General features: G+C 40.2%; 1 protein-coding gene and 2 long non-coding RNA genes across 6 annotated transcripts; 2 read left to right on the forward strand and 1 right to left on the reverse strand.

Annotated features, from left to right (window-relative positions):
- Positions 1-967: 967 nt before the first annotated feature.
- Positions 968-13,234, reverse strand: ABRA (actin binding Rho activating protein). Of its 3 annotated transcripts, none has more exons than XM_089335580.1 (3): positions 12,540-13,234; positions 4,013-4,126; positions 968-1,576 (listed from the first exon to the last, which is right to left on the reverse strand). In XM_089335580.1, exons 1-3 carry the CDS (start codon positions 13,181-13,183, stop codon positions 1,099-1,101), a joined length of 1,236 nt encoding a protein of 411 aa, XP_089191706.1. In that variant the 5' UTR covers positions 13,184-13,234; the 3' UTR covers positions 968-1,098. The 3 variants fall into 3 exon arrangements, with proteins under 3 accessions (XP_089191706.1, XP_089191707.1, XP_002710776.3); XM_089335581.1 differs by having other exon boundaries at positions 3,964-4,126; XM_002710730.6 differs by lacking the exon at positions 4,013-4,126.
- On the forward strand, positions 4,973-8,247 carry LOC149126302 (uncharacterized). The gene is made up of 2 exons (XR_016235861.1): positions 4,973-5,107; positions 6,242-8,247. It is a non-coding gene; the product is annotated as an uncharacterized LOC149126302 (long non-coding RNA).
- Positions 13,235-14,805: 1,571 nt separating the features above from the next.
- On the forward strand, positions 14,806-22,851 carry LOC149126303 (uncharacterized). Of its 2 annotated transcripts, XR_016235864.1 has the most exons (3): positions 14,826-15,464; positions 18,948-19,166; positions 22,382-22,851. It is a non-coding gene; the product is annotated as an uncharacterized LOC149126303 (long non-coding RNA). The 2 variants fall into 2 exon arrangements; XR_016235863.1 differs by lacking the exon at positions 18,948-19,166 and having other exon boundaries at positions 14,806-15,464.
- The last annotated feature ends 1,219 nt before the right edge of the window (positions 22,852-24,070 follow it).

The following is a 24,070-nucleotide window of genomic DNA, read 5'->3' on the forward strand; positions in this document are numbered from 1 at the left end:
TTTTATCTTATATTTTGTTCATTTTGTGTTTAGGATTATATAAATCATATTTAACTCTGGAGAAAAGTTGAAACCTAACATATGAGTGTCAAAGCTGTTTGTTCTTGCTATCATATTATTACTGGTGCTTTTTCCCCCACCTTTTCAGGACAAATATTGGTGTTTGATGACTTTTAAGCATTTCATACAATTTTTGGTTGGAGTATGAAGAATATTAAAATGTCTCAAATCTGTTTTAAATTCACCACTATTCTATAAGATTCTTCTATACTGTACATTCCAATTTTCTTTATTTCTATATTTCTCCTTCATTGTGCATTGACATCAATGTAAGCTGCATGGCTTATTAAAGTTTTGAGAAAAAACAAACTTCTCCAAGAAGTCTTTTAAAGGCAAGTAAGTCTAAACCTCTCACCCTTGCTCTACTTTCAGTGAAAGTGAGCACACTTTCTTTGTTGATCCTAAGACCACCAGTCATGTCTCTTTTATGTGATATGCTGAAATCACGCAGAAAGATGAAGACATAATAATGGCTGGACACCTGTTGGGATCCATGTCCACAGAGGAATTTCAACATTTTATTGAATCTTCTATATATATGTAGGTGATGTTAAGTTTTGTAATTGATGCTGTGACTAAAAGCAATAGTACAAAGTCAAGCTTCTTAAAAATTATTAAGTTTACCTTTACAGATATAAGAATTTTTTATAGAAAATGGCACTAACATTATAATATATTCTGCTAAACTTGCATCTGTAGTCAGCATTTTTCTTGAATATAATGTTTAACTTAAAATTCTTGTTATAATTTCTGCAATGGATATTAAAATATTTTTGCATAGGAATGTAAGTGGGGATTCAAATATTAGTACTGCTATTATATACTAACATTTCGTGTGCTTTCTGAATGCTTTTAGTTTGCTTTATCAGAACCTTCAAACTTCTTCATAGAAATAGATTGCCAAAAATTCATTTGTATAAAAATTGTTTAATATCTTCTAACATGTTAACAGTTAACAGTTTGCATTTTAATTTTTAATACATTAGCATTGAACATGAAGACACTAGTGGGTCATGTTTGGCTTTTATTGTTGAAGGTCTACTCAAGTAGAGTAATCACAACATGGTCGTCTCGGCCTTGCCACAGCATCTCTCCCTCGAAGTCTACCAGTCCATGTTTCCTGGCACGCATGAGAATGCCCACCACTTTATCTGAAATACGAACGTATCTGTCAAAGAGTTCTCCAAAAGTCACCTGGATCTTGCCGTCTCGTCTGTGGCGAGCCATTGTGCGGATGATGAAGCACATGTCCATAATTTCCCTGTAGATGTGCTCTTCAGCTCGCTTGGCCCTCTCAGCAGTTTTGCTTCCCTCCTTCGGACGGCCATAGCCCTCATCTCCTTTGTGCAGGCGGGTGGACATGGCCAGCTGATAATCAAATTCCTCACTGAAAGGATTGAGTTTCTGGGACTGGATGTGTTCATCAGCCCACTGTTGCCATCTCCCCTTCAAGTCACCCACTTGGCTATATTTCCGTTGGGCTTTGCAGTTGAGATTCTCTGTAAATCTGTTAGCTCTAAAGGAGAGAGAAGACGAAGAATTAAGATACATTATTTTAACACCCAACTGTTGATTTCCCCTTGTGCTTCCTACGCATATGAATCTTAATGTCAGTCTTTATGTTTTGCATTATACGAGATACATAAAAAACAGAAAATAAGAAAAACACATATACGGTCCCACCATTATTCTTGGTTTGATGTATGTCCTTCTGGGTTACTTTTTCTATGAATAATGATAATGTTTTAAGCACTCTAATGGAAAAAAAATTTCCTTTCACAAAACTAATGCAAACTATTGTATGTATGTATTGAAATTGCATATTAGTAAGGTTTTAGAATTGAATCGCATCAGTGTATTAGAGAATCTACTTATATGACCTCTAAAACCAGTTATTTCCTGCAGCTTAAGGATCACACCACCACACCTGCCTTGTAACATTCAGTCGTGTAGATTTTCATGTATATAGTTTTAATGAATATGTCTGTGTGTCAGTGATGTGCCACAAACTAAAATATCTGGTTGTGCAGCCAGAAAACTTTAGCCTGCAATAGTAACTTCATTGATCTTTATGTGCTGGTGTTCTTCTAAGCACTTTTCATTAATATTCTCTACAACTACTCTAAGAAATAGGTACCAGTAGTCCCACTTAACAGATAAGGAAACAGAATAGCTAGATTAAGTAATTTTTTTTTAAGTCACAAAACTGTTAAGTGGTAAAAGTGGAAATGGAACCCAAGTGAAGTTGGATCCAGAGCCTGGTAATAGCTACTATGAATTCTTGCCCTAAATCAGTGACAGGAAAGATCCAAACACAAAACTGAGGCCAAAGTCAGTGCTCTCTCTGGTATCCTCTCTAGTGCCTCTCAGCTTGCAGGTACAGTGTCTAATACTCGCTAAGTGAATGAGCTGTGTTTCAAATGTGATTGTATCCTTGAAATTTGGAATACACATTCGTATTTAAAATCCAAAACAACGACAACAAAAACAGCTTTGGAAATTATAGAGCACTTATTGTCATTAGGTCGCAGGCCTGATTTTAAAATGGGTAAAACCTATTTTTTTTTTTTTTTAAGAATTCCCTGCCATTACTCTATCTGCAGTCTCCTAGTCATGCCCTAGGTCTCGTTGCCTTTGCAGGTAACTGCAGTAGAGATTGGTACTCCTCATGCTCACAAGCGGCCTACCCTCCCCTCTTCACCCCAACACCAAGTGACTTCATGCCTAGAAGCCTTGGGATTCAAGATGTTAGGTGACTGGCATGCCTGAGCTATCTGAACCCTCACAGTTTGTTACTCAAAATGGATAGGAATAGATCAGATTTGGGTATATCTCACTACCTAGTAACTTATTTCCTGAAATTTGGTTATCCAAATATAGCCACCAAACAGGTGTGGATAGGGAGGAATACATACTTGCAGTAACATTGTTTTCAAAAGAGGAATCATGTCCACTAGATGGCGAACTTTCATTAATTCTTTGAGCATTTCAGCATAAATGCTTTGTGTTTACAAAAGTCCTGCACTGCTAACGCTGTTTCACTATTACAGTGGCATTGAACTGGGGAAACAGGGCTACACATTAACATTAATATTGTTTGTGACACGTGGATAAAAGTGTATGAGAAAATAATTGGGAAAAAGCTGAATATAAGAAAAACAATTGGGATTTTATGTAGGATGGGTCTTCAAAATGTTCGTAGGAAATGCATATTATGAAAAAGTAAACACATTTTAATTCCATGTTCCTGTGCACTTTTTGAAGTACCTGGGTATGGATGAAAAAATGTTGGGAGCTTCAGTACCCTGAGATAGGACCAGTTTCTCTCAACCATAGGGGTCCTCACATCAGCTGCCTTCTCCTTTGACTGTCCCTCCTTAGCCTCCCACAATATTGATTGCTTGATCTCATTCTCAAGGAAGAACACTTTGCCCTGTTGGAACCATGGAGACCAGTGACAGGTATAGCCTTCAATAACAAACCCAGGGCCATCCTAGCAGAACCCAGATCTCATCCCCAATTTGAGGCTGAGGTGTACATCAGAGAAGACATTTGAAATATTTCAGAAGGTAGTGAATAGTGGGATTCATTAACTCCCACATATCTGATTCTGTCCTCTCATATAACATCCCTTCCATCTTCCATTAATTATGGGTGCCAGGCTCTGTTTTTTTGGTACTTAATGAATAGTTAATAATTAAAAAAAGCAAGAAAAAATTCATGAAAATAAAGTAATATGATTGGAGTTCATGGCACAATTGCCAACTATATAAAACGATAAAACGTGTATGCAGGGCCAGCATCCTGGCATGGGTTAATCTGCAGTCTGCGATGCTGACATCCCACGAGTCCCTGTTCAAGACCCGGCTGCTACACTTCTGATCCCATTCCCTGCTAACACACCTGGGAAAGCAGCAGAGGATAACCGAAGTACTTGGGTCCCTGCACTCACATGGGAGACTCAGATGGAGTTCCAGGCTCCTGGTTTTGGCCTGGCCCAGCCTCAGCCATTGGTGCCATTTGGGGAGTGAACCAGCAGACGGAAGATTCTCTTTCCAAAGTCGGCCTTTCAAATAAATAAATAAACAAACAAACAAACCAGGACCATCTAGAGTTATTTTCTGTGAACTACGTTTATCTCATACCCATTTCCCCTCTTTAGTTTTATTTTTTTTTTTTAAAGATTTATTTTATTTATTTGAAAGGCAGAGCTGGCGCTGTGGCTCACTTGTTGGTACCGTGGCTCACTTGGCTAATCCTCTGCCTGCAGCGCCGGCACCCTGGGTTCTAGTCCCAGTACACTAGTCCTGGTTGCTCCTCTTCCAGTCCAGCTCTCTACTGTGGCCCGAGAGTGCAGTGGAGGATGGCCCAAGTCCTTGGACCCCGGCACCTGCATGGAAGACCAGGAGAAGCACCTGGCTGCTGGCTTCAGATCGGCGCAGCGCCTGCAAATGGCCGTAGCGGCCATCTGGGGAGTGAACCAACGGAAAAAAGGAAGACCTTTTTCTCTGTCTGTCTCTCACTGTCTGTAACTCTCTCTTTCTGTCTGTCTCTCTCTCTAACTCTGCCTGTCAAAAAAAAGTGAAAGGCAGAGTTACAGAGAGAGAAAAAGAGATCCTCCATCCACTAGTAAGTCCCCCAACTGTCATAATGGCCAGGGCTGGGCCAGGCTGGAACCAGGCATTTTTCTGGGTCTCCCACATGAGTGACAGGGGGCCAAGCACGTGGACCATCTTCCTCTGCTTTCTCAGGCTATTTGCAGGGAGCTGGATCACAAGTGGAGCAGCGGAGACTCTAAGCAGCACCCATATGGGAAGCCAGTGTTGCAGGGTGTGGCTTAGCCTATTTTAGCACAGTTCAGACCCCAATAAATCTTTAAAAATTGTATATGCACCACTGAAGAATTAGGTATCATATATATAAATGAAAATAATATGTTGGTACTCAGATGACATTTTTTCTTATTTTTCAGAGTTTTCATATTGGTGTTGATTTTGCAATTTAAAGAAATAAAAAAATAGGAAAATACACAAATTAGCATCCAGAGGTAATTTCTTTAAACTATGTGTTATCTGGGTCTCTGGTTCTTTCATGTAGTTTTTTTTTATTCTTCTTCTATGTTTAATTACAAACAGGTTCCCTGAGTTTTGAGTCTTGATGTCATTTGGAGTAAGGATGGGATGTTGATTTGGTAATAAGTCTATAGAGAAAAAACTATTTCTCTTCTAAAGGAAGCCTATTTGAATCTTAATGTTCATTTGTTACGTTGCAATATTATAATCCCTAAAAATAGCAGGGGAGGAAAACAAAGGCATCTATCATACAAGCAAGAATTAGAAAATAGGACTATAAAAAAAAACTAGGAGGAAATAGACCTTAATAAGTGTTTATTTTTTTTCTATTTTATAAACATCCTGGTTTTAAAAATTTTTTCCATTTTTCAAAATTCTGAAAGTATCAGTTTTTTGTTTTTTTTTTTGTTTGTTTGTTTTTTTTTTTTTTTTTTTTTTTACAGGCAGAATGGACAGTGAGAGAGACAGAGAGAAAGGTCTTCTTTTGCCATTGGTTCACCCTCCAATGGCCGCCGCACCACGCTGATCCGATGGCAGGAGCCAGGTGCTTCTCCTGGTCTCCCATGGGGTGCAGGGCCCAAGCACTTGGGCCATCCTCCACTGCACTCCCGGGCCACAGCAGAGAGCTGGCCTGGAAGAGGGGCAATCAGGACAGAATCCGGCGCCCCGACCAGGACTAGAACCCGGTGTGCTGGCGCTGCAAGGCGGAGGATTAGCCTAGTGAGCCACGGCGCCAGCCTGAAAGTATCAGGTTTAAGTCAGAGTTAGAAAGTCTTATACACTGAATATGCTCTTGGTTGTTTAGTAGAAGAATCAATACCACATTATCCTAGTTTGATTTTTCTTTTTTAATTTTCAAGTAAAAATAATGTGAATAATCATCCAGACTAAATTTTTGAAAGGCAATCTAGTATAAATTGAGAGAAAACAAAGCTATATCCAGTCACTAACATTTTACCTTTACTTTAGGAAAGCAATACTGAATTTAGACCCATCCAATTTCTTAATTACTCAGTAAACACATTTTCATATAATCAACCAAACTATTTCCCCTGTCCTGATATGTACCAGGTTGCTAATTCTTTTTTTTTTTTTTTTTTTTTTGACAGGCACAGTTAGACAATGAGAGAGAGAGACAGAGAGCGAGGTCTTCCTTTTTCCGTTGGTTCACCCCTCACCCCCCACCCGAAGTGGCCGCTACGGCCAGCGTGTTGCGGCTGGCGTGCTGCGTCGATCTGAAGCCAGGGGCCAGTGCTTCTCCTTGTCTCCCACGCGGGTGCAGGGCCCAGGGACCTGGGCCATCCTCCACTGCACTCCCAGGCCACAGCAGAGAGCTGGACTGGAAGAGAAGCAACCAGGACAGAACCGGCGCCCCAACTGGGACTAAAACCCGGGGTGCTGGCGCCGCAGGCAGAGGATTATTAGCCAAGTGAGCCGCTGCGCCAGCCTACCAGGTTGTTAATTCTACTAAATGTCATAAGCAGTCTATCTTGGAAAGTCTAGCTCCATTTACTGAAACAAATCTGGAATTTTTTTCTTATCTGTAAACGCTAAAAATAGCATGTTTGAGAGTGCTGCTTTCTGATGTGAATGGGACTCCTAAACAATGTGATGAGAATATGGACACCAATTTAATCTAATTCTGTCATTTTAGAGTAACATTATATGAGTAAGTTACTGAATATGAAATGAAACCCACAGCAAATAAAATATCTAAAAGGTGTATTTCAATCATAAGCAAGTTCATTGGCACCAAAAACGTTCTCTGAGGGGCCTGAATCACCAGTTGCAAAATGTCATGAGGTCATGCAGGCTGCTAGGTCTATCTTGGACCTCCAGGAAGAGTGTGGAGATCACTTTAGTTCTTCAGTCGCCCTTTCCATAGACCCTCCTGCAGAGGTAACATTAATGCCCACTGACCTTTCTCTGCCAGTAAAGCAGAGAACTCCTGCCACTCTTTCTAGCTCCTCAGGGAAGTCTCGAGGAGTGTTTGTTCTCTGTGTACTGTCTTGCTCTTCCCCGTAAGGAGTACAACCACTTTGAATAATGGGAGCATCTTTAGGGTCACATTTTACAAGAGTAGCGCAACTGCATTCAAAAGGCAGAATGAACATCTCTGGTCAGAATTATGCTTTTTGTTGTCAACTAGGTTGGAGATTCAAGCTTGTGATTTCCCTTGCAGATTGAAACTCCTTAGGGTACATGGTAAGAGTGCCAAGCTCTCGAATAGGAGATTGGTAGGAAGAGGCCATACTTTCACCTCCATTTTTTGTGAAGTCTGCCAATACAGTTGTACCAAAACCCTAAACTTGGGGTGTTATTAGGTTTATTAATTAAACTGACACTTTGATCTCCACTTTGTTCCTTGAGTCTGTCCTCCACTGTGAGAGGCAGTCTAGTATAGTGGTTAAGAACATAAACTCTGTTAGGAATTTGGAAAACATTATGCTGAGTGAAATAAGCCAATCCCAAAGGGACAAATACCACATGTTCTCCCTGATAGGTGACAACTAACTGAGCACCAAAAAGGAAACCTGTTAAAGTGAAACGAACACTATGAGAAACGGTGACTTGATCACCCCTCGCCCTGCCTGTTGATGAACAACGTAATATGTTATCCCTCTTAGTGTTTTTTTGTTTGTTTGTTCTACTTAATACTTTTGGTTGAATACTGTAATCAATACACAATTCTTCTTAAGTGCTGAAACTTAACTGAAAAGTGATCACTGTTAAATATAAGAGTGGGAATAAGAGAGGGAAGAGATGTGCAATTCGGGACATGTTCAAGCTGACTTACCTCAAACGGTAGAGTTAGAAACATACCAGGGGATTCCAATTCAATCCCATCAAGGTGGCATGTACCAATGCCATCTCACTAGTCCCAGTGATCAAATTCTGTTCACAATTGATCATAATGATAGGACTAAGAACCAAAGGGATCACATAAACAAGAATAGTGTCTGCAAATACTAGCTGATAGAATCAAAAAGGGAGAGAATGATCCAACATGGGAAGTGAGATACACAGCAGACCCATAGAATGGCGGATGTCCTAAACAGCACTCTGGCCTCAGAATCAGCTCTTAAGGCATGCGGATCCAGCTGAAAAGCCCATGAGAGTATTTCATGCATGGAAAGCAAGACACTCTGGGGAAAAAAAAAAAAACCTAAATGAAAGATCTCCGTGAGTGAGATCCCAGTGGAAAGAACGGGTCATCAAAGAAGGAGGTACCTTTCTCTGAAGGGAGGAGAGAACTTCCACTTTGACCATGGCCTTGTCTAAATATGATCAGAGTCAGTGAACTCTGGGGGCTTCCATAGCCTTGGCAGCTCATGACAAGAGCCTAGGGTGATTACTGACGCCATAAACAAGAGTGTCAATTTGTTAAGTCAACAACAGGAGTCACTGTGCACTTACTCCTCATGTAGGATCTCTGTCCTTAGTGTGCTGTACATTGAGATTTAATGCTATAACTAGTACTCAAACAGTATTTTTCACTTTATGTTTCTGTGTGGGAGCAAACTGTTGAAATCTTTACTTAATGTATGCTAAACTGATCTTCTGTATGTAAAGAGAATAGAAAATGAATCTTGATGTGAATGGAAGGGGAGAGGGAGTGGGAAAGGGGAGGGTTGTGGGTGGGAGAGACGATATGGGGGAGGAAGCCATTGTAACCCATAAGCTGTACTTTGGAAATTTATATTCATTAAATAAAAGTTAAAAAAAATCTAACAACAACAACAAAAAAAGTAACATAAACTCTGGCATCAGTCTTCCCAAGTTCATCTGTTCATAGCTCTTCCCCTTGGATGTTTCTCAACATCGGCACATGTCAGTTTGCTTATCTATAAAATGGCACTGTCATGCTCAACTATTAGGTTTAAGGAATAGAACTTGAAGGAGAGGATAGATGTCTTATTAGCGTTCCCATCTTGGAAGGGGTTTCAGATTGCCTTTGTCTAAAGGAACTGACCAACAAGTCAGCTACAAAAAGACTGTTTTTAAAATAAGACATGAAATATAAGCATTTGCAAAGCAGAATCCCAATTAACAAAAATTTGTGTACTTTTTAACCAGACTTGATTTGTTTGTTTCTATTATCCATGAAACATCGTAACTGCCAAGAAACTCTTTTTCTGCTTTTTGTTTACTTTTCTATTTATATAAAAGGAACAAATTTCATGTATTTCATATAAGGTTTTAAGAGCATAATGATACTTTCCACCCTATCCTCCCCCCCCCACTCCCTCCTTCCCTCTTCCTTCTTATTTTCCTTTTAATTTTTATAATGACATATTTTCAATTTTTTTAATTTTTTATTTATTTATTTATTTTTTTGACAGGCAGAGTGGACAGTGAGAGGGAGAGACAGAGAGAAAGGTCTTCCTTTGCCGTTGGTTCACCCTCCAATGGCCGCCGCGGCCGGCGCGCTGTGGCCGGCGCACCGCGCTGATCCGATGGCAGGAGCCAGGAGCCAGGTGCTTTTCCTGGTCTCCCATGGGGTGCAGGGCCCAAGCACCTGGGCCATCCTCCACTGCACTCCCTGGCCACAGCAGAGAGCTGGCCTGGAGAGGGGCAACAGGGACAGAATCCGGCGCCCCGACTGGGACTAGAACCCGGTGTGCCGGCGCCGCAAGGTGGAGGATTAGCCTAGTGAGCCGCGGCACCGGCCCATATTTTCAATTTATAATCAAGCTTAATCCTCCACTAAATAAAGAGTTCAACAAGTAGTGAGTAGAAAAACCACTGTTCCTCAAGAGTATAAAAGACGAGGGCTATAAACAATAATCAGAGCTTAAAATGTCAATTTCACTCATACAAATTACTTTTTTTGCACTCTGTATATTAGTTACCACAAATCAGGGAAAACATTGTCTTTTTCAGACTGGCTCATTTCACTAAGCATAATGATTGTACTACTCAGCCACAAAAGAATGAAACCCTGTCTTTCTATTCAAGCATTCATGACACGTAATTTTCTCCCTAGTGGCAGATACATGGAAAGAATGGTACCTACAATTAAAAATTGGTGGAAAGAAAGGTGTTTCAGTAATGTCGCTTTCAATTCTCAAGCAGTATTTTCGAGTCCCATTAGGCAAAATGTCCCGTTAGGCTTCTACTGAGGTTCTCTGCCACAGCTAAGGTTACGGCTGACATTAAGAGCTGTGGTTGCTGCATGTGGCATTCTGGTACCCTATGTACTTTAAGACTGAGGGAAAGGAACCAAGGAAGGAAAGAAGAGATTTAACCACCTCTTCCAAACCCAGAGAGACAAACTTAACATCTTAAGGGGTTGGGATCACCCATCCTGGCTTCCTGCCTTATAGTGTGTACAACTAAGGAGCTCTCCTGTATCCATGTTTCACATAGTTAATATCAAAATGATTCCATGAAATATGGATTTTTTTTAAATTTGTTTTTTTCGATGACATAGAGAACCAGTATTGCCAAAGTAACCATAATTCAAATCTAATTGTCTCATTCAAACTTACATACTTCTCCCTCACATGCTCATATACATGCCCTCAGCAGGGTCCTGATGGTAGTCCATTTTTGGGTGGGATAGCCTAGTGACCAAGAAGATGAGCTCCAGTACCAAATGTCTGGGTTCAAGGCCATACAATTAAAGCTAAAAACTCCTATACATGGTTCTTTCATATTTCTTCACTTCATGTTCCCAGTTTTCAAATATGGGGTATATCTACCCCATGGAGAATGTTATGGCAATTAAATAGTTGAAAAGTGTGTAGATAATTGCCAAAGAAGAGTCTGGCTCTACTATACATTTAGGATTGGTCTCAGCTGTCATCTCTGTGGCTCTGGCCAGTTTAAAGTGTGCTGGCACAAAGATCTTCATTGTGTGTCCTCAACCTTTATTCTGCTGGGCTCTCTAATTACATTTCTAGTACACACACACACACACACACACTCCAAAATGCAAAATATTGTAATTTGAACTATGATTCCTTATGTTCTGGTATAATAGTGACTTTGATAGTGAATTATTAATGTAAGGAGAGAGCAAATCCAAATCTATGAACACACTCTTAAGGCACTGCCTCAGACTTGGTACCATGTCTGGTTTTAAAACATTGCACACAGACTCAGGTCTCATTTTTGTCACTAACTTACTGAATAAACTTCCCCTCTGAGCTTTCGTGTTCTTGTTCATAAAAATATGTTAATATCTATCTTATAGGTTTACGAGGATTAAAAGTATAAAGCATTTAAAATAGTCCTTGCACTCACTAAAGGTATGGCAACTTGTTATAATTATCTGAGCTTATCGTCTCATTTTTCTGGAAAGCTTGCAATATAATGGTTCTAATTCTTTCAAAACACCTTTAACACCACAAACTCTAAATTCTTTGTCAGATATAGTAACCAATTTTGTTTATTTCATAAGACTTTAAAAAGCACGTCTATATACCTAATTGTCCACAAAGGGAATCAGTTTACAAGTGTTATGACATCAATGATTTTTACCTGTGGCTTTATTCCTTTATACCTTGTGTTTGTAGAATGAGATATCCTGACTTTCTCAAATGTGTTTCTTGTTTCAGTTTGAGTGTCTCTGTGTGTGTATTTCATATGTAAAATGCTTTTGGGTTCTGATATTTTAATTCCTTTTCTTTTTACAAACAGGACAAACTTCTTTGAAAGTTTGAAAAGTTGCTAAATCATAGTATGTGTTAATAGCTTTCACATATTGAGCATATGTGGTAGACACTGCACTAGGTGCTTGGCAGCTCTAACCTTTTACTTTTCCCAATATAACATAACTTATCCCAAAATTCTACTGTTATTGATATTTTACAAATGAGGAAATTGACTTAGAAAAAGAACTTGTTAGGGGTAGTACTGGGATTTGAATATGAGTCTGTCTTGACTTCAGAGCCTGCTCTCAAGTCAGACAGTAACCTTCCACCTGTTTAAAGAATCAGAGAGATATATGCTCAATAGGCCTATTTGTGCAGATGCATTTCTGGATAATATTATAGACTAATTTGGGACAAGCGACAGCTTTCCCTATTGGGTTACCAGAAAGCACTTTTCTCTACAGAAAAATAAGCCAATTTGTTACTCACTATAGAATTTACTTTAAAAATACACCCAAGACAACACCCTCCACTCTGATGGCTTCATCTTTGTTGAGCTTAAAACCTGAATGTTCAAAACAGAAAAGAGAAACAAAATAGCAGAAGCCCTGACCCAAATGTTACATGTCTGTTGTTAGCACCTCTTTCCGCCCCAGGACAGACTTTCCCTCTGGGACTCACTGACTCTCCAGTCTTTGACATTCTCGTTCTAACTGGAGCAGCACTTGCCATGCACACAGTGTTCCCAGAGTTGGTCAGGGCTCAACAGTGATCCTGGTTTAAGGAGTGGGAGGATGCATTCACTTACTGAGAGGGCAAGGGACGTTTGATCCTGGCAGCAGCCACCTGTGCTCCATCCTCGGGCCTCTCCTCGGTCTCCCCTCCATAGCCACTGTCCTCCGTGTCTACACTGTCGCTCTTCCACATGGGCACCTCCTTTTCCATCTCTTTCCAGCCTTTGGTCAGCTCAGACACCAGGTTGGCACATTTTCTCCTCCGAGTCGGGGAGTCATGGCTGTGGAGGATTCTGTCAATGTCGTTCTCTGGATGGTCGGGCTCAGGCGTGCTGCTGTCTTTCTCATACCTGTGGCTGAGGTCGCTCATGTCCCCTCCTCTCTCATACGCCTTGCTCACAATTGTCTTGGTCACCTCTTTCCTTTTGATGTGGGAGATCTCCGTGGCTTCCTCGGGGCTTTGTCCGTCTCCATGTCCCTCTGGCTTTAGGGAAGGAGACTTAGGGAAAGTGGGACAAGTCACTGGTTTAGGAGCTTGGGATTGGTCCTGGGTCCCTCCAGGAAGCCAGCCTGCCGGTTCCTGGGCTTGCCTTGTGCTGTTCTCGTTTGCCCACTGCTGCCAGCCTCGGGCCAGGTTGATAACCAGAGTGGCAGTGCGCACCTTCCGGAGGGCGCTTTTGGCTGGCCCCTCCTCCCTTTCCTTCTCTCCCGGAGCCATGCTTTCCCTTTCTTCTCTGCTGATAGCTTGGGCACTGGCTAAAATGAGCGTGGCCCAGTGGAGTGCCTGGGATTTAAATAGCAGCAGGGCGTGGGGTGTGAAGGAGGGCTTGGGGACGGTGGAAACTATGTGAAGCATTTCTTGCCAAGATGTGGTGCCTTTGCCCTGATGGTATTCTTTTTTTAAACTCTGACAGCTCCAGTTCATCACAGCAGGGACATCTCTGCTGGTAAAGGACAGTGATCTGCTCATTCCCTTCCTTAGTGCCACTGTAGAAATTACTAGATCGAATCATGAGCTCAGCCTTGTGTTTTTCTTGACCTGGAAATGTGGTCCTATGATTTATGGGAGGATGCTGTGTGTGCACAAGTTGTGCTGGGAACACTAGAGGCTTGTTCTCATCTAAGCCTCAACAGCCCTTCATTGGTCCTTGAATATTTTTATAGCCTTAATAAAATGAAAGCTAAGATCTGAGAGTCAAAGCCAGATCTGATTCAAAGCTTGTGTATCCTTCCAATATAATTATCAAAAATTCTAAGGTACCTTTTTCTTTTGCCTTCAACTCCACTAGAAATAGACCTTAGAAGATCATCTTGTCCAATCCTCATTTTCTAGATGAGGAAACTGAAGCCTGACAATGGGGTGACCAAGCACAGTTAGACTCTGGTTTTTTTGTCCTTTATTTGAATTACTGTGTAGACAAGTCCTACTCATACATGAGTACAAGACAGTATTCAAAAAATGTGTTCAGTCATTAAAAAAAAAAAAAGCCCTGCACACACTTTGAATTTTAGAATCGCTACTGGAATAAACTTTTCAAATATTTTGTTTAAAAGGATCATTTAAAATGAAAGTAAAGAATACTATCAGAAGTTTATTCCCAGACCCTTCCTTTGTTTCGCTTAACAAAACAACCTTCCTTAGCAGGCTTTTAGTTTCATGTAGGCAAACACAATTTTTCAGTCCTCAGAACAAAGAATGAAGTATGGTACTTTTTAAAGGACTGGCATGATAGTCATATGGGCAGAAAGAGAGCCATCTATGCAATGTATTAAACCAGATTCAAATGCTCAGGGCTCAGCAATGACTAATTTCTTAAAGTAAGACATACAGAGGGCCCGCTGCCGGGACAGTAGGTTAATCCTCCGCTTTCGGTGCTGGCATCCCATATGGGCTCCAGTTCACATCCCTGCTGCTCCTCTTCCAATCCAGCTCTCTGCTGTGGCCTGGGAAAGCAGTAGAAGATGGCCCAAGCACCTGGGCCCCTGCACATCCCCTTGGGAGACCTGGAAGAAGCTCCTGGCTCCTGGCTTCAGATAATTGAGGCCAGCAGATGGGAGACATTTCTCTCTGTCTCTTCCTCTCACTGTCTGTAGCTCTACCTCTCAAATAAATAAAATTCTTTATTTTTTAAAAAAAAAGACATTTAGGAGAATTTTTTTCATTCAACAGTTCTGAAGGCTTTGAAACTATTTCGTTTCTTCCAATCTTGACATGTAGTCAACTATACTGACTGAAAACAACTGTCTAAGAGCATTAAAAGGTATGAAAGTTAACTACTTAACGATGGTAAGACACATTTATTTTGAAAAAGAAATGTTAGTTTTTGGTTGTGATGTTGATTTACCTCCTAGGATTAAAACAATTTGAGAAAGTACTTAATACTGTGTCTACAAATCTGTCAGATATATCTTGAGAGTCCACAGTATCTGATAATGTTACTTGAAGGCCAAACACAGTAAGACAAAGCCCCTTGTAACTAAGAGGAAACTGGACCACAAGAAAACTATTACAAAAATTTAAATCTGAGTCTGAAATTTCTGGCATTTCTTCCTAGAGTGTAGATATACTGCAGGCTGTTTAGTTCTTGTCAGCTGTCCTTTCTCACATGTGAAAGGCATAGGGAAGAAATTGGATTCCACTGAGTTCCCCATAAGCTTAGCCCAGGATCAGGCTAATTCTCAGCTCTGGAAGGGACTTAACTGTGTCTCCACACACAGCTGCTCCAGGTTCAGTCCTGAGAGAAGGAGGAGAAGTGGAGACAGCAAAACATGGAGTCTTTCTCCTATAATAGGCGTTGCAGTCAGAAGCCTGGGGTTGGGGGCTGTCAGCAGATGAATTTTGGCAAAAAGCAGAAGCACCTCCAAAAAGAATCTGGTCGTGCCTTCTAAGATTTAGCCTCCATTGCAACTTCAGTCTTTCGTTTATACTTCTACAGAACAGATTGCAAACATCCTTTTCTGCCTCATGTCCGCTTCAAAAATTCCTTTCCTGAAACAAGGTCTGTATCTTTTGTTTCTTATACAGTTGTTAGATTATCTTTCACAATGTAGGCCCCGATTCTTAGGAGTACCATATTTTTCTACTGTAATATAAAATATAAATGAAATGGAAATGAAATCTCAGAAACATATTGAAATAAGAAGTGGTTTCCAAGGGGAGTTCCTCAAACTGCAAGCTTTGAAACTGTAGGTGAAGATGCAGACCTGATTAATCAGGTACTTATCACCCAAGAAATTTCTCATGGGTATTTTTTGAAAAATATTTTAGTCACTTGATCATGTGATCAGTATTATGAAGGGAGGGAGGTGTATTTACATACTTCTCTGCATGATAGAAATCAGATAGTGTCAACCCTCAGAGCCAGCTATATAATCTTACTAAAAAGACCCCAAACCTATATTTGCTCAAAGCTCTTACAAAATATTTTCTAGAAATAAACTATGTGTATTTGTGTTTTAAAAAATGAAGTTTAGGGGATACAGATAGCAAAAGGGTTACAATAGTGAAAAAAACTGTCATCTAACACAGTTGCTTTTTTAAAAATAAGAGCCACTCAATTCCATTTATAAAACAAAAATTCCTAACAAAATTTGTTATGTATTTGATCTCTGGACTTGTTTATCCTGCATACCCACCCTTTATATTCTTTGACCTACATCTCCCCATTCCATCTCCCCACTTCACCCCATCCCCCAGCCTGTCCCTCTCCCCTATAGTATTCTCTGAATATGTTGCCTCTTTTAAAAATTTCACTTAGCATCATGTCTTCCAGGTGCATCCATGTTGTGTCAAAGGCAGGATCTCATTCTTTTATAAAGGGTGAATAGTATTCATATAATGGATAACACATTTTCTTTATCCATTCTTCTCTCAATAGACACTTAGATAGTTTCTGTATCTTGGTTATTGTGAATAATGCTGCAGTGAGCATGGGAGCATTCGTCCCTTTGGGCACATACGCTGACGAGGGATTGCCAGGTCATATGGTGGTTTTATTTTTAATTTCTTGAGGAACTTGCACACTGGTTTCCACAATGGCTGACTAATCTACATTCCGACCTACAGGATAAAAGGGTTTCCTTTCCTTGTGTCCTCACCATCATCTGTTGTCACTCATCTCTTTGACAATAGTCTTCCTGAAAGGTAGAAGGTGACTTTCACAGTGGTTATAATGAACGCTTCCTGGATTAGTGATGGTGAGCACCTTTGAATATTCATGTTGGCCACTTGTATTTCTTTGAAGAAATGTCTGTTCAGGTTCTATACCCATTTTTAAAGTTTGTTGTTGTTTCCCTGCTAGTGAGCTGTGAGACTTCACAAATTTTGTGTACCAACTCCTTATTATAAATGTGGCTTGCAAATATCTTTCTCAGACCACCTGTTCCCTTTTTATTTTGTTGATTGTTTCTTTTGCCACATGGGAGCTTTTTGGCTTGATGGAGTCCTAGTTATTTTTCCTTCTTGAGACTGAACTTTTGGTGTCATATCAAAAGAAAAAAAAAAACTTGCCAAGGCCAATGCCAAGAACTTTCTCCTATCCTCTCTTCTAGCAGTTTTGTGGTTTCATGTCTTAAAGTTAAGTCTCCTCTCCATTTTGAGTTAATTTTTGTGTATAATGTAAGAGGCCAATTTCATTCTCTAGTATGTGGAAGTCTATTTTACCCAGAACCATCTATTTAAGAACTACCTTTCTACATTGTGTTTCTTGAAAATTAGTTAATTTTTAGGTATATATTTGGATTTATTTCTGGATTTGCTATTCTTTTCATCGGTCAGTGTTTCAGCTTTCATGTTAAGTATCATACTGTTTTGATGAATTTGGCTTGGTAGTGTACTTTTAAATTAGGAAATGTGATGCTTCCAGTTTTGTCTCTCTTCCACAGTATTGCATTGGTTTTTATTTGTTGTGGTTGTTATTATTGTTGTGGTGGTAGTTTCATATAAATTTTAAGATTACTTTTTCTGTTTCGGTGGAGAAGGCCGATGGAATTTTGATGGGGATCAAATCGAATCTGTATATTGTTTTAGTTGGTATTGACATTTTTAGCAATATTGATTTTTCATCTTAGTGAATATGTGGATTCTTTTACTTGTGTCCTCTTCAATTTCTTTCATCATTGTTTTACAGCCTTTTTGAAAAGATTTATTTATTTATTTAGAAAGAGACAGATTGCTATTTCATCCACTGTTTCACTCCCCAGATGTCTGCAACAGGCAGTGCTGAAAGAGACAAGCTTCATCCAGGACTCCCATGTGGGTGGCAGGAACACAAACATTTGAGCCATTTTCCTCTGCTTTCCCAAGGCCATTGGCAGGGAGCTGATATGAAGTAGAGCAGCTGGGAGACAAACCAGTGCTCATATGGGATGTTGGCATTGCAGATGGCAGCTTTACCAGCTACAGCACAAAGCTGGCCCCCATTTTATGGTTTTTAGTGTACACATTTTTCAACTCCTTGCTTAATTGCATTTATAAGTATTTGATTTTTTTTAATGTTATTATAAATGGGATTTTCCCCCTTAAGTTTGTTTTTAGTTAGGATTGTTATTTGTATGTAAAATTGCTACTGGGTTTTTAATGCTGGTTGTATTCTACAACCTTGCTGAATTTACTTATTAGTTCCCATAGTTTGTAGGTATATGTGTAATATTTGGCATTTTCTATATATAAGATCATCTTAAAACACACACTTTCACTTCTTCCTTTGGGATTGGATGCCTTTTGTTTTTCTTACATGTTTATCCTTGCTAATACTAGCAGTCCTACTTGGGTGGAACTGGTGAGAAGGGGCATCACTGTCTTACAATGGGTCTTAGAGAAAGAGCTTTCAGTCATCCTTCCTTGATTGGATGTTAGCTATGCGTTTTTTATAAATGGTCTTTATTATGTCAAGGAACTTTCCTAAAACTGTTAAGAGTTTTAACTAAGAAAGAAAGTTAAATTTTTCAAATGCCTTTTCTATAACAGTTGAGATAATCATGTGTTTTTTTTTTTTTTTATCTTATTTTGCTAAAGTGATTGCTTTGCTTATTTAATCAGACTTACATGCCAGGAATAGAGCCCACTAGTCATAATGTCATCATTTTTTGATGTGTTGTTGAATTCAATTTTTTATTTTATTGAGAAATAATAATTTCAGGAGCCCTTTCTACATAAGGTAATAAGTCCTTTAATTGTTTAGTTTCACAAAATTGGGAATGAAAAGACTTTCATGGAGAGAGCAAAATGAGCTGCTTCTTGAGATGAACTTTACTCTGTGTTCTTAGAATGTGTACCCTGGATGGGGCATGATGGTAGGCAGTGTGGAAAATGATATAAAGCTGAACAAAGCACAACCTACTTTTAAGATTTTCTCAGTGTATCCAGAAAACTATACAAAACTGCTTTTAATAGCTTGGAGAGAGCTGCATTAGAAATGTATATAAAACTTTACAGGCTCCTTGAACAAAGGGTAACTGATTTTGTTGGAGCAATGTCACAGGAAGGAACTCACAGAAATGCTCCCTCTATCTGGACCTTAAAAGTGAGAAGAATTTTACCAGGTCTGTTGATAAGGGTACTCTAATACGAAGAAATAGCATGGAAAAAGTTACAAGGCATGAAGATATGTGGTATATACTTAGAGATCTTCTAATGGCCCAGAGCAGAGATCACAAATTCAACTAACTACAGGGCCAGGAAGATCACTTAAAGGTGTCAGGTGAGTTGGATTGGGCCACAATATGGGATGATGAGGACTGTGAGAAACTGATGGAAAAAAACATGTTTTGAAAGCGATCTGGGGGCTGGTGTTGTGGCTTAGTGAATAAAGCAACCACCTGTAGTGCTGGCAGCCCATATAGGCGCCAGTTCACGTCCCAGCTGCTCCACTTTTGATCCAGCCCACTGATAATGGACTGGGAAAAGCAACAGAAGATGGCCCAAGTGTTTATGTCCTTTCCACCTGTGTGGGATATCTGGCTGAATCTCCTGGCTTTGCCCTGGCCCACCACAGGCTGTTGCAGCCATCTGCAGAAACAGCAGATAGAAGATTCCCTCTCTCTTTGTTTCTCCCTCTCTGTAACTCGGACTTTCAAAATAACTAAACTTTTAAAAAGAGATCTGTATATTACATTAATTTTATTGGTTCTTAAAATGGCATTGCTACACACATACACACACACATACACATACACAGTTAGTGGATAAACCAACACAGCATAGCATGCCTTTGGATCAGATTCTTGAATGCCTGCAGTTTGTGATCTTTGGAGAAGAACGTACAATGTTTATAGGTAAAGACAAGGAACCATGGTGTGGTTAAAAAAATACTTTGAAGCAGAAATTTGGAGCTACTTAATAAAGAACGCCTTGCTAAGGAATTGGTATTTTATTACATGAAGCTCATTGCATCAATGAATGATCTTAAATTTCTGTTACCAAACGATCATTGTAGATCTAGCAAAGCAGAGTTTATATCTGTATAACATAAAGATAAGGAGATTGTTCACATTAACTACTAAAGTAGTCTTGGAAGGAGCCAAAAACCAGAAGGATCAACTGGTGGTTGTGGGTGAGGGAAATGAGGGATGATTGAGGTGTTATTAAGTGATAGGTGTCAGGAGATAACGTTAGCTTGGAGAGGACAGTGGAAAGAAAGAATCTGTGGAAAGAAGGAAGTTTGCATGTTGAGAAAGCTCTGGGATGTGCATGTGGAGCGGCGGAGTATCAAGAGTAATCAGGAGACTGTACTGTGCAGGCAGAACTAAGCGAAGATCCAGGTTCTGCTGGATAGAAGTGTGGCCAGGGGCAGGCTACGGATTTCTTTAAGGTTCAGTTGCTTCATCTATAAAATGAGTGTTATCAGATTGCCTACCTCATAGGGCCTGTGTGGGGACTAAATGAATTAACATGCTGAGGCACAGTTGCTAGTGAGTTAGAGCTGCTCATATTCTATTTAACCATGGGTAGGAGTGAGTCTTCAGGTGGGAGGGTCAAATAGGGTCACTTCTTATGATTGAGCAAGGGAAAGCTTATTTATAGTGTTTTATTTTAAGGTAATTTATAGTGTGACTTTTAAGGCTGTGTGTAAAATGTTTCTCAGCCTGATGGATGAGGTCAGATGAGGTCTTAGTTCCTTGGTAGTGACAACCAAAGAGTGAGTAGCACACAGAATCCCTGGGAACCTCCTAGAACACCAAGCCCAGTGGCTCTCCATCACTACAGATCACATTAGGGTCATGTATGAAGCTTCCAAAAGTACAGTGGTTAAGTGCTGCCTCTGGAGACACATCTCAGGTAAGATCCTGCCACTAAGTTGATCTAACATATCAATGCCATTGAGGACGACAGTTTCAGCGGCTGATGTCTTGTGGGTCCAGCAGACACTCCACATGCAGGTTTTAAGGGTGGTGACCAGTAGTGCACTTTGGGTTTGCACAGATTGGTCTTACATTCTGGATCTTCTTTTAGAAGCCATGTGCCCTGGAAAAGTAATTCTACTTCTTGATACTCGATTGGTTTCAGGTTTATGTAAGATGATGTCGCTGAAGAGATTAGCCCAGCTGTGTTAGATTTCGTTGTTTTAACTAAAACGTGGGAGAAGAGCTTCTTGGGAAGGAAAATGTTTGTGTTTGCTTCTAGTTTGGAAGCTCACAGTTCAAGAGTGGGCCCCGTTAGTCTGGTGTCTGCTGGAGGCTGGCAATGGTGTGGGGAGAATCACATGGTAAACCAGGAAGCAGAGAGAGAAGGACAAATTCAGCTTAAATAACTACTGAGAACTACCTTTGAATGGCAAGCCCCCATTGACCTAAAGATCTCCCACTGTCCCCAGCTCCTAAGTGCCAGAATTACAACAGGTATCCACCATAATCCAACAACTGTCAACATCAATCCATTAACTGTTAACTTAAAACCTCAGGGTTTGCACATCTGCCTAAGTCTGATCAGCCATGTTCTGTTCAACCCGTAACACCAGTGCCCAATGCACTGCACAGGAACACCATTCAGAAACTTGTAATATTGTAGTTGTTTATGCTATTATTGAGGGTGAGGATGACACCCTCTAATTAAATGACCTAGATTTATAGACAACATATTAAACATCAGTTTTAAAAATACAATATAAACTTTCACATTAGAAAAGTAACAATTTATATACATTGTCAGAACCTACAGAAAACCTCAAAGCACAAATGTCAGAAAATATTACCTATTGAACTATAGTTACCCTGACAATTTAGGAAACAAGCACATAATTTTTTTGTTATACCTAATTTAATCTGAAAAGGGTATCTCAGAAACTGGCTTATAGTTAGGACTCAAATATACTTTGAGTAGCAGTTGTTCAATCTTAACTACATTAGTAATTTGAAATTGGTGGGCCGGCGCCGTGGCTCAATAGGCTAATCCTCCACCTTGCGGCGCCGGCACACCGGGTTCTAGTCCCGGTCGGGGCGCCGGATTCTGTCCCGGTTGCCCCTCTTCCAGGCCAGCTCTCTGCTATGGCCAGGGAGTGCAGTGGAGGATGGCCCAAGTGCTTGGGCCCTGCACCCCGTGGGAGACCAGGAAAAGCACCTGGATCCTGGCTCCTGCCATCGGATCAGCGCGGTGCGCCGGCTGCAGCGGCGGCCATTGGAGGGTGAACCAACGGCAAAGGAAGACCTTTCTCTCTGTCTCTCTCTCTCACTGTCCACTCTGCCTGTCAAAAAAAGAAAAAAAAAAAAAAAAGAAAAAAAAAAAGAAATTGGTGCCCATTCCTTTAAGCCCACCCACTGCCCCCACAGCTGAATATGACCAAAGAGACACATGGGAATTTGCACATTTCATGTTACAATTTTGACCTCCAAACCCAGGTGTCCCTCAGCTATCTACTGCATCTTACTTGTCCTTCCAGCGTCCTAGCTAACCACTTTTTTCTCTTCTCTGAACTTCCAGTACATCTTCCCCCTCACCCCGAGATCACCTCTCCACACACGCTCACCATTGTCAGCTTCCAGCAGACTCCACTCCTGAACTGTGAGACTCAACTGTAAGCAAGCTCAACTGTCCTCCTGCCCAAGAAGTTCCTCTCACATATTTCAGTTGAAGTAATGAAAACCTAATACAGGTGGAATAATGTCACAAACGCATCCTCGCTCCCGGGTTTTGAGCCTGCTATCCATTTCACTTGGAAATAAGAACCCTCTTCTTTGGAGGAATGCCATCTTTGTAGAATGCGGAGAAAACTACCTTGTTTTTTGTCCTGCCACCATATTTGCTCGCCCTCAGTCGTTCCTCTTTGTGACTTTGCACCTGCTTTGGGACTTCTGCAGCAGTTCTTTTCTTTTGACCTCATATTTCTCATCAACTTTGGCTCCATTTTCTCCACATATTCAAAATGCTCATTAAAATTTTTTTTCTAGATACAGTGGCCCTGTTCTTTGGAAGAATGCTTCTTTCTTTGTAGAAGGCAGAATTGTACCCTTTTTGTCCTGCAATGGAGACTACAGAGGAGCTACAGGAGTGTTTGAGATTGTAAAGATAAATAAATAGGTCCAGATTGTTGAGGAAAATGAATACACTGATAAGAAACAGAGGTTTTATCGTACATTGTAAAGTTGTAACCTGTAGAATATCATAATCATAATTACGTTGTAATAAATTCACTTTATTGTTGATGTTGAGGATTCCTAGATAGTAGAGAAGCTGAAGTAACAATTAGGAAATTGTAGGAGTAGTCTAGGTAAGAATGAGAATCTACTCCAGGGTGGTGAGAGTGAAGTTTGAAAGGAGGACATAAAAACTGTAGGTTAAATTAACGAATGGAATTGATGTAAATTGATCATGATTAGATGTTAATGTACAAGAAATACAGGCATTTAGGGCATTATGGCTTAGGTTTCTACATATATGGTGATTTTATTCACTAAATATAGAAATGCAGGACATGGGGGCAAGCTTGGATACTGGACAAAATATTTTGTTTAGAACATATTAACTTGGCAATATCTGTAGGACTAGAGGGGAAGTTATCTAGTACCAAGGATTGATTAGAGCTCAGGAGAAAGGTCTAGACTGTTACATAGATGACGGTGTCATTTAAGATCAGAAAGAGTAAGTCATTTCAAGTCACAGATTGAACACGAGGTACAACAGGATCAATCCCAGGAACTCTCGCTTTTGGAGTCAAGGCTATTAATGTCTGTGTTGTAACACACATTCCTGCCCTTCTCCTTGCTTCCCACCTCCATCCCAACGAGTGAGGCACCACTCTAAACAAGCTTCTTATGGGGGTCTAAATATAGAATTTCCTTAGCCCTTTCAATCTGTGCTGTCACACTTTCCTTTCCCTAATGGTCAAGTGTCTCTCAAAAATAGTCCGTACTACTTAATTCATCACCTCTGGTTCACTTCTCAACTCATTCAATTCGAAATTCTGGTTTCTGCTCTAAAATTCACCTTTGTCAAGGTTACAGATGAGTTTCTAATTGCCAAATTGAGAAATATTTTTTATTGTCACTTATTTTAACTTTCTGTGGTATTTAGTAATCTTATATCCATTCTCTATCACACAAAAATGTATGCGTGCGTAACACATGCATGCATGTCCATACACATGAATATATGTATGTGTGTATATTGAGA

Source organism: Oryctolagus cuniculus, chromosome 6 (genome assembly GCF_051225735.1).
Source record: "Oryctolagus cuniculus isolate XC-2025 breed Fujian yellow rabbit chromosome 6, ASM5122573v1, whole genome shotgun sequence".
NCBI classification, from domain to species: domain Eukaryota; kingdom Metazoa; phylum Chordata; class Mammalia; order Lagomorpha; family Leporidae; genus Oryctolagus; species Oryctolagus cuniculus.